This window comes from Haliotis cracherodii, unplaced genomic scaffold, assembly GCF_022045235.1.
Source record: "Haliotis cracherodii isolate W230 unplaced genomic scaffold, xgHalCrac1.p SCAF_7, whole genome shotgun sequence".
Taxonomy (NCBI): domain Eukaryota; kingdom Metazoa; phylum Mollusca; class Gastropoda; order Lepetellida; family Haliotidae; genus Haliotis; species Haliotis cracherodii.
The window spans coordinates 38,187,505-38,198,373 of NW_027266330.1; the positions used below are offsets into that span (position 1 = coordinate 38,187,505).

The 10,869-nt window shown below is 39.6% G+C and overlaps 1 protein-coding gene across 3 annotated transcripts; it reads left to right on the plus strand.

Annotated features, from left to right (window-relative positions):
• Positions 1-668: 668 nt before the first annotated feature.
• LOC139447758 (uncharacterized) lies at positions 669-10,614 on the plus strand. 3 transcript variants are annotated; one of them, XM_071229246.1, is made up of 5 exons: positions 669-895; positions 8,209-8,399; positions 8,750-8,789; positions 9,555-9,635; positions 10,196-10,614. In XM_071229246.1, exons 2-5 carry the CDS (start codon positions 8,238-8,240, stop codon positions 10,612-10,614), a joined length of 702 nt encoding a protein of 233 aa, XP_071085347.1. In that variant the 5' UTR covers positions 669-895; positions 8,209-8,237. The 3 variants fall into 3 exon arrangements, with proteins under 3 accessions (XP_071085347.1, XP_071085345.1, XP_071085346.1); XM_071229244.1 differs by lacking the exon at positions 669-895 and adding an exon at positions 1,836-1,895; XM_071229245.1 differs by lacking the exon at positions 669-895 and adding an exon at positions 1,853-1,905.
• The last annotated feature ends 255 nt before the right edge of the window (positions 10,615-10,869 follow it).

A 10,869-nucleotide genomic window follows, 5' to 3' on the forward strand; every position in this document is an offset into this window, starting at 1 on the left:
CATGATTTCTAGACCACATGATAAGACTGCAACTCCTTCCTTAAAAAAACAATGATTGTTGTGTATATGATATGATCGCCTTATCTGTCGTGAATATGTCTATGTTCATGAAATATATGTTTCTATTTGGTTAGGACGGTCTTAACATATGCGTGTCCTTTAGACACGGCCATTTGAATATACATGTATTATTATTTAAGAAACTATGTCTTCGCATGCCCTGGATTAAAAACAAAATCTCAACACCATGGGTTAATTTGTGTTAAAATAATTCTCAGTGAGCGTTCCATAAAATATTCATCAATGACTAAATGATACTTTTATGCCAGATTATGTCAACGTCCTTGAGCCGAATCATGTTCAGCTTTTTTCCCGATGACGTGATACATTTGACACACTAGTCAAAGCAACGTTTAGCCTAATTCAACACGCACTCTCCTGTTCGACTTTAACAGACAATCAACCATATCGGAGAAAGGAGCTAAGTGCATGTAGCTCCTATCACAATGATAATCACACATTCCTCTCGCTGTCAATACCTTTTCATTTAAAAAAGATGAATAACTCTTTAGTATTAGCCAATGGACAGCGACGCTGTTCCTGACCAATCATAGCGTTCCTACAATACTCTCCAATAAAGGAGATATCCGAAGGAACCAGATGTTTTACAGAAAGGTGTCGAGAGATGATAATGGATAATACTGATCCCTCATGACGACCGATCACAACATTTATATTTCATGATCCCCTACTTTTTGTGGGATCAGCATATTGTACTCAGCATACGAAGAAGCATGGCGGCGGCTCATTCAACATGATAAACACGCGGCTTGAGCAGTCAGGTGGTTAATACCCAAACCCGAAACGATTACAAAGGAAGTTTTACTGCCGAAACGTAAGTAACAGCATCAACCATGGCAAACAAGTTACTTATATATTCCATTCCTATTCATTTCGATCTCATGTGATGTTTCTGATGCGTTCTCAATATCTACCCACCCGATGTCCCCTGAAGCAAACAAATACATTTACTTATTAGATAACGCGATTTCCTACATTGTGTGCGGGATGTACAGACATTTGGAACGCGCTATATGTCCCAACTCCCAGCGCTGTATATAAGAATATACAGTAAACATACACAGTGTTATCTAAGCCACAACGGCTATGATATACAAGCCCAAACATAAACCAAGAAAATAGTTAGCAGTTAAGTGTTTAGTAATACGCTGGACGGGTCCATTTATTTATAGCACCGTGCATGAACGTACTTTTTAAACTCGCAACAGCACTGCACATTATTAAAGTGAAGGGAAACTATATGTTTATTTGTATAATCGATTTCCTTGGAGAATTTTTTATGGTAAACACATATTTACGAGCATTAATTATTTATAAATGAATTCCTTAAAAGGAGTAAACACTCCATATTACTCCATTTATTGTTTTAGTAACCGTCAATATGTTGAGAATTACCAAACATTTGCGGTGGTTTAATATTTGTATTTTCTATGGCCGTATCTAACTTCAATGTAAACTATTGAAGAAATACCTCAAACACATACGTTGGTAAAAATGGCCGTCCTTACAACATCGAAGGTAATAATACCATTCGCATTCTGTATTGCCACAAACTGCCCGCATTGGAATCTTAGCGAGTGCGGCGTTAAACAACAAACAAACAATCAATCAAATCATATCGATTCTAAAAAGCAACGGGAAATCCCCTTCTAAATTAGGACCATCTTGGTTTTTCCATTTGTAATATTTATAAAGCCAACGCACAGTGTTATAAATAGATTCCGCTGGCCCGATCACAATGACATTTACCAGGCCTCAGATGTTACGATTGTTTCGTTTGAAGGCAGGACAAGAAGGATGGCATGACACACAAGGTGAATAGTGGTAATGTTTTCTAGCGATGATGTTACATGTCATTAACATGTTGAATCATTTTTGGTAATACAAAAGCCACCCTTCTAATTCAGTGGCATTGACTTATCGATTAACTTATCATAGTCAAGAGAATGAACAGTGCCCGTGAGGTTTATAGGAATGATCGATGGATCGATTTCCTGCCCGCGCCACAGCAAACTACCTTAAAAATATGGAAATGGTGTTACCCTGCCTGGCGCTCCGCATTAAGATGATAAAATGAGGACTGGTCCGGTCAAAGTCAATATCGTAGCATAGCCAATCCCATTGATGGAGATCCCTATCAAAGCAGATAGACTAGCTGTCACTCAGATGGACAACCCATGTTACGCAGCAACAGATTTAAAACAACCCACATGAACAAGGACCAAAGGTATCTTCCAGAGTCAAGGGCGTTAGCTGGCTATAAAAGTCCACTTTCCATCCTTGCCGAACAAGGCTGGAATTTCTGGGCTCGATGGTAGAGCCACCAGTGACTATTACTAGTTAAGTGCCTTCTGTGTCCCTCCTACTGACCAACCAGATTCCACATCTTATATCGCTTCCATTTGCTTCAAGCAATATAGCCGCGGCCAGTCATGACGATCTGCTTGATAATCAATAATTATTATATATGTTGGAATATAAAGGATCTCAGCTCGCAAAGTGCAATTCTATAAATCACTTGATCGTCTTGATTAAAAGCATGAAAAGATTTGCAAAACATCTCCTGAGGCCCTGTTGAAACGTTTAAATCAATGTTGTTTACAAAAAGGATGCCAAGATGTTTAGTTCGTTACGCGATCTGTACATAGACTCGGTAATCCAGCCAAAATGTAATTCAGAATTCCAGTCTTCTTCGGGAATGGTGGAAACTGGACCGTTATATTCAGTTAAAGCTCTTGCCTCTGGAAGATGATCAAAGATGAATCATACTATCCTGATAGTGTTGTATAACTCATGTTCACACTTTTTCCGAAACATATATTACCCTCTACATCTACAATAGAAGCGACAAACCCTTTCCATAATGATACCGTTAATACTGTACGATTCCGACTATAGCATAAGCTTGTGTTTATGAATCACTTTTATATTGTTGAAACCAGGTGTTTGAGAAAAAGGACAGGTCACACGGGGAACATGCGGTACAAATTAAAATTGCATCTGACATTCGATTTGTCTCTGATGTCAAATTTGGAAATATCCTCAGAAAACGACTCATATGTACGACATGTATCACACAACATATACTCACTAAACACCATCTACAGAGAATGTACCGTTCACGTACCCAAGTAACATGAGCTTCACCATCCAGTTCACTCAGGACACAACACCTACAAACAATTACGGTTTATGACACATATAAAGGCTTTATATGCTGCACGATACAAACTACACGGAACTACATCTACAGAGACAACGCCGTTCCACCATCATACATAATTTAAACAGAATCATAAGCCATTGATTACAGTGTACATCAGCACACTCGGCCACAATAAAAAAGCAAACCCTTTTAAGAAAACAAACATAAAACCAAATCTAAAAATTTGCAACCTGTCACCCACAGCAAGGTTATACACGACCATTTCTCTCGAGTTAGTTGGACCGCCTCTGTAGTCTAGTGGTAGAGCGTCTCCCCGGAGAGCGGAAGGGCCGGGGCTCGATCCCAAAAGACGTCATACGAAAAGACGTTAAAAGATGGTACTTGTTGTTATCCTGTCTGGCGCTCGGCATTAAGGGGCTAAAACAAGGACTGGTCGGCTCGGAGTCAGTATACTGTTTCTGAGTGGGGTATTCATGTTAAACTGCGGCAGGGTATCTCAGTGAGCTAGCACTATAAATCGGCATCAGTCCGGACTAGTACAAGCAGCCACGCAAATACACACACGTACATGCACGTCGCTATATAAGTGCAATAATCTTGGACGCGACGTTAAACCTCATTTCACCTCTAGTTAGTTGACGGGACAAAGCAAATGAACCTGAAGCCAACCTAACAATATGCATGGATGTAAAGTCTCCAGAGCGATCTCCTCTCACCCCCGCGATGTGATAAATAACTATACAACAATAGACATATGTCAATAAGATCAAGAACCAGTAATACATTTTACAATCGTGTTCATCACATTTCCAACTATTTTATACATAGTATCACCCAAACTAAGTAACAACAATAGTAAGTTCTCTTTTGCTAAAAATTTCACAAACCTATTAATGTGCCAAATATAAGCACACCTTCAATTGTCATTGATAATCAATAAATTTGTATATCCATAATGTCTGATAATATATATTTTTATCCAATATATACTAACAACATAAAGAAACTGTGCACGGAGAAAATATAGATATAAGGCCACACCGTCCATATATGAAATATAGGTTTGAACACAGCAATTATTGGAGACATTCAAACGCTCATGCACGTGCCATGACGTCATTGATGGGGGCCTATGGACGAGCAATGTGTTACTGCACGTGCATCCTGTGCAGCTGTACACAGCATGTGCAACTCAAAATTCGCTGTCACTTTGGAAAGCATGATCTGTGTTCATTCAAAAATTCAAAACTTCTCAGGCGCAGACACAAGCATATCACAAGCAAATCATGCCAAGATTGACAGCTGCACAGCGTCATGAAGCCATTGGAATGATCCGAGCGGGAATGAGGCAACAACAGGTGGCAACACATTTCCAATACCATCGTAACACGATATCGGCATTGGTGAGGCGTTATCAGAACACAAATGACGTTGCCGACCACCCACGTTCAGGACGTACCCGAGTAACGACGCCAAGACGGGACAGATGGATTCGAGTTACACATCTCCGACACAGGTTCCGAACGGCAGTAACGACGTCCCAGACAATTCCTGGACTGCGCCGTATCCATCCCAACACTGTCAGGAATCGTTTACGTCAGTACGGGATTCGACCACGACGCCCTGCCATACGTCCCATCCTGACACACCGTCACCGAGTCAACCGTCTAAGATGGTGTCGAAATCATGTTCGCCAACCTCGAATATGGTGGAGAAATGTTGTCTTTACAGATAAATCGAGGTTCAACATTTCCCACAGTGACGGGCGCCAACGTGTCTACCGGCGTTTGGGAGAACGTTATGCACGCAACTGTATTGTGGAGAGGAATCGTTTTGGAGGTGGCTCTGTGATGATTTGGGGTTGGATAACAGCACGGCACCGAACCCCTTTGATGGTTGTTCAGGGCAATCTCACCGGTGTTGGCTACAGAGATCAGATTCTGAGGCCTGTGGTCATTCCTGTCCTGCAACGTCATGGCCCTGGATTGACATTTCAACAGATCTAGAACAACGCTCGTCCTCACACGGCTAGGGTCGCAATGGATTTCCTTCACCATAACAATGTCATGTTACTGCCATTGCCTGCAACATCTCCAGATCACTCCCCAATAGAGCATGTGTGGGATGAAATGGAGCGCCGTCTGCGTCGTCTTCCACATCCTCCAGATAACGTCCGTGACTTGGCACAGGATTTGAGGAGGATATGGCAGGCCATTCCCCAGGCCTTCCATGCCCATTTGGTGGACTCCATGCGTCGCCGATGCACTGCTGTGATTCACGCACAGGGTGGTCATACCCGTTATTGACTTTGTGACTTTGTCGTTTGACCCCCTACTCCATTTTGATCTTCTGACGTCATCGTAACAGATGTTGTTCAGGTCCCGTTGACAGTTTCTTATAGTTCGATCATTCAGCTGCTACAGCGTCTGCATCATTTTGTTCTTGCTGTGTTGTATTTCAATCCAGAATATATTTTCTCCGTGCACAGATTCTTTATGTGGCTAGTATATATCATTTTAACGCAATTGGCGTTTCCGTTTATTTACGTACCATTGTATGTGGAGAGTGAAGATCCTGAAACAACGCACACCCCACACAAGTTTGCTGGGATGTTAACTCAACGCAAGCTGTGGCACAGTTGTAGTTCTGTTCGTTTGTCACAATTACAGTATGTGCAACGCAAAGGTCCGCGTTATTGGTTAAGAATAGAGATGATGTCACACATCAATAATGACCTAAACAGGAGCGTCTGACTAATATTTACAATAACTAGGAGCAAGGTCAGTTCTATAATAATATAATATTAAACAGCTATGTCCAGCTATATTCCGACTGAAACTCTATTTTCAGCTTACCTGATCATTTTAACGAGTTTCTCCCACCGTAGTCCTTGTACGCTTGCGACTGCCCACCATTGTATGTCATGTCGATCGACTCACAGCGATTCCCAGGGCATTATGTTACAATGACACAGCGTCGGTTGTTTTGAAAGCTTGGTTGCAACGTTGCGTGACTCTCCTAGCTCCTATCCAGCGTGTGCATGCATGAGCAATTGTGTTCTGGTGTTTACTAAAAGCTGAATATCGACAATTATTGGATAAAAGTGGATCCATAGCTGGGTTCATTTTCTTTCTCACATAATGTATCGAAATATTGCTCATTTTGCTTCGAAGATGCATGACGTTTGTATATGTACACTTTCAAACCACCCTTCACACTATCGATGTTCTGACTATAAATAGCATACATTGTACATGGACTTCCTCAGTAGTCGTTTTGTGAGTCACTCAGCACGACCTTTAACAGCTGGCTATCTCGAGAGTGTGAATACATCAATATTTGTAAAAAGAACTACCAGGAAATAACTACAGTGATTGAAACACGTTTACACGGTACCGTAGACTAATGCTAAATTCTTAACGATTGGAGAGAAGTATCAGTTCAATATCATTCGTATTATCTAATGTGCTGTTTACTATTGTAAACGTTATTCAGGAGGTTATGTTTAGGTCATAGCTGTGGTCCGACCTTATCTCTTTTCTTAACCAAGGACGCGACCCGTCGAGTTACACAACGACAAGCCACAAACTAATCTACAACTGTGTGTCATCTTGCATTGAGTTAACTTCTCAGCAAATGCTTGTAGGTTGTTTCAGGAACACCTGTGCTTCGTATCTATCTTCACCTTTTAAACAATGATAAATGACAAAAGTCCGACAACTTCCTTCCAATTGTATCTATGGGATAACAATAGATTCATGATGATTGTTTTACCATTCCAGCTCAAATATATTCTCAGACCTTATCGATTTATAGAAGTGAGAGTTAAATATAAAAAAAATAAATTGTGTTTATTAATGTATTTATCGTATTTTAACAAGAAAGAGAAGTGATGTAGTTTTGTAACCGAACTTAACCGATGTTAAAATAGTTGCATATTTGATGGAATCGATTGTAAAGTATCATACTGGTTGTTGATATTTTTATTGAGTTGTTTAGATGTATCATACCGCATCTCGGGTGAATCTTTGACGAGATGGCTCTGGTTGTGTTTAGGGCCACCCACTCATTCCGATATGTGTTACATTGCAATGTAACGGGTATAATTCATTAGCGGAACCACGGCAATATAATAAACTGACAAACAGAATGCCTGGAATTACCATCACACAAATAATGAAGATGCCACTAGAAATAGGTACCGATTTATGGGCCTTGTGCGGAGAAGTCTGAAAACGTTCATTTAAACAACACTGAAAAGTATCAGCACCCAACCCACCCGACGAATCTGACTGTCACATTATGCAGTTAAAAACGATTATTGTCCGCCTTATCGTCACCATTGACTCTGCAATCAGTATCTGGACTTGATATGAAAACAGAACCATATCGACAGCTACTTATGTTGATGTCAGATGTTTCGCAACAAAATTAAACTGTTATGGGAATGCATAACAGATGATGTCATCCGTATATATCACCTGAGTCGTTTAAAATTTGACCAATCTATTTGCCAGAATAGTCAAAGAGACCATATTTGGAAATATTCAGGCGGTCGAAATCCATTGCGCTATATGCGCTATACATATTATTTCCGGCGCATACCTACATTAAATATGACAGATTTGTTATTGCAAAACATTTCAATTCTTGATTCCTATAATTAACTTATACAAATACAGATTAACAAATATGCAGTGAAGTTGACAAAGGGTAGGAAGTGGCCTCTACATATTGTATTAATAGTTTACAATTCGTCTTATCTTTCGAAAGTATAACTATCTGACACACATAAATCATTTTGCAATCAAATATGAACATCGGGAACATGTCTGAGGGCACGTTTCGTGTCTATTACGCAGACACAGAACATATGATGACGATGACTTATAAGCTTTATTTTACAATCTGCTTCATACAGCATTTGAACATAATATATTTTATGTTCTGTGTCTTTATAGAAAAAGCCCGCTTTGACAAAAGGAACACCATGCAACCGGCGAAAGCAGTCGTCGCTGCTGTGCTCGTCCTTAACATAGCTGTTGGAATCGCAGTTATTTGTGTTGTGGTGACTGTCGAGGGGGAACCCCGCAGGCCCCCTGCTGCAACACTCTGGAACAAAGCCGAGGAGTTGAAGAAGCAGATCGACGAAGTACGAATATGAAATGAAATTAACTATTTGACCATCCAAATTGAAACATCAACTTGTTTTCTATTGTCAGTAGAAAATACATAGTACAGATTGCAGTGAAAAATGTACGAACTTACATCAATCAAGTGGATAAATATGGACAGAAAAAAAATATGCAATAGTCTGTAGATCACTTTGTTGATCCTTCACAAAAAATCCAAAATCTGAATGAATATATTGAAGGTGGTCATATATCATCATCGAGTTTTTTGGAGCATTTCTGGGACTACACATGTTTGTAACTAATTAAGCATGTCATTTACTATTCTAACAATGAAGTAGAACATAAACTATATTACTGGTCATTGCAGATTTCTGATGATCATCAACAGACTCTGCACCATCCCCGTGGTAAGTAGGTTTTCTTGTGTTGTAGACATACACGTTTCGCTCGGTCTCCATTGAATCTTAAAAAAAATATAACAGAAATGTTCTTAAATCACAGTCCGATTTAGCATTACACCACTGTCACATAATTTTTAAACTAGTATCACATGACTATGCTTTTCTCTTGTTTGTAAACAAACGCGTTTATTCTGAAATGCGAAGAGACTTCGTTATTATGAGGAACACAAAGCTTCAGAGTAAATACATACTCCTTCGTAAGGTGAATAAATGCTATGAGGCAGAGAGCATATATATGTAACTGTAGCAACATAATAAAGAAGTTAACACTCTTTACATATTGTTTTGCATAACTTCGACAGCGAAGTTCATAACAATCTATCTTCCATGACAGCACGTGGAGTCCTTCAGCAAATGTAAACTATGCAAATGGAAATGGTTTTTCACGTTAAGGAATATTTACTCAGTGAAAGATAACCATTCGATCACATATGTTTAGCAAAATGTTCAGAATTGTCAAAAATGAAAAAGTACGCTGTACTTTAAATGGACTGCGTAAGATGTGATAAATCATAACATGGCGCTGGCCTGTGACAGAGGTACAATGCTGGCCGCATGGATATCTGGGTAGAGTAGGGTAGGGGAGTGCTTCTCATATATGCAGTCCGAAAACAATTATTTCTTCCTTTGTCATAAGAATGTATACATATTACCACCATGCGAAGCATTGCATAAATGGTGATCTGCTGTAATGAATTTAAATTAATACAGGTGAACAACAGACCACGTCACTAGAATATTGGAATACTCTGAAACCCGTCGCATTTCTGACAGGACTTAACTTCAGCGAAGGTATGATCTTCTCATCTTATCAGCATATATTTCAAATACCTCCAGCTTCATTTTGTTGCAGGGCAGTTGTATGTTAACAGTACTAGTGTTACCGGATATCAAATGTCTCAATCAAACAATATTACCATTTTAATAAGATTTCATGATAGAGTCGAACCCTGTTATCTCTAACAGTGCGGGATAAGAATTTATCATTACTGGAAAAAAGTGTTAATTGGTGAATTGGATTACGAGCGCATCAAGAGATATTTCGAGGGGCAGATATTCGATACTTCATGTCAGTCACATTGCTATCGTCAGTCAACGAATATAAGAAAGTCGTTTGTGGTGCAGAGAGCTGGAATTGTAGTAACTTGTGTTTTTTAGTAACCCAGCCCCTTAAACGAGGTATTGGAGGCCCCACCCCTTGATACACACTGATCAGCGATTTGTTCGAAATAAAGTGAAAGTGATAACAAACCAAATATTCGTTTTCCTGAGAAACCCAACATACCCATGAATGCAATCGTATCGCACATATATTAATATGTTATTGTCATACCTCTACTTCTGTTTTACAGATACACCTACAAACAGTGCAGTAAGGAATTGGATAGACTTCGTTGGATCAGTGCAATACTTGCACAAGAACATGGAGTATGAAATCGGAAGTGTTTCAATGCCAACCGCTGGAGTGTATGTCGTCTATTCCCATGTAAAATTTTACACAGAAAAAAATCATCGCGTTGATCCCGAGCTTGATTTCCATCACAGCATAACACGATACAATGCCGTGTCGCAACAGACAGAGACTGTATCGGGGAACATCGTGTGTGAGAACAAGAACAATGTCATTGACGGAGCAAGTCTGGAATACTCCAGTGATATCCACACTTTGGTGCAGCTGAATGCTGGAGATGAGGTGATAGTAACTGTTTCGCATTTGGAACTGTTAAAGTCGGACAAGGATTGGCATTATTTTGGAGTCTATATGATTTAAATTTTCTTTTCAAGGCAATCCAGTGGTTCTCAACGTTTTAAAATGAATTCAAATGGTGCATATTCCGTAGTTGCATTTAGATGTGTCAAGGTTTGAAATGAAATTCAAAATACGTATGATGCCTAATGCTTTGAGATGCGTACATGAAGAAATATGGAACCAATGTGTATTTTCAAAGACATGAATATACTGACACACATGAACATGCCCATTCGATTTTTTTGCTATGTTTGGCAAACTTGGGTCACAAGCCTG

Excerpts from the sequence above, each read along its gene's own strand:
- LOC139447758 (XM_071229244.1), top strand. The coding sequence starts at position 1,841 with ATGTTACGATTGTTTCGTTTGAAGGCAGGACAAGAAGGATGGCATGAC. Across the intron at positions 1,896-8,208 it reads AGGATGGCATGACACACAAG|AAAAAGCCCGCTTTGACAAA; the intron begins GTGAATAGTGGT and ends GTGTCTTTATAG. Across the intron at positions 9,636-10,195 it reads AGGACTTAACTTCAGCGAAG|ATACACCTACAAACAGTGCA; the intron begins GTATGATCTTCT and ends TCTGTTTTACAG.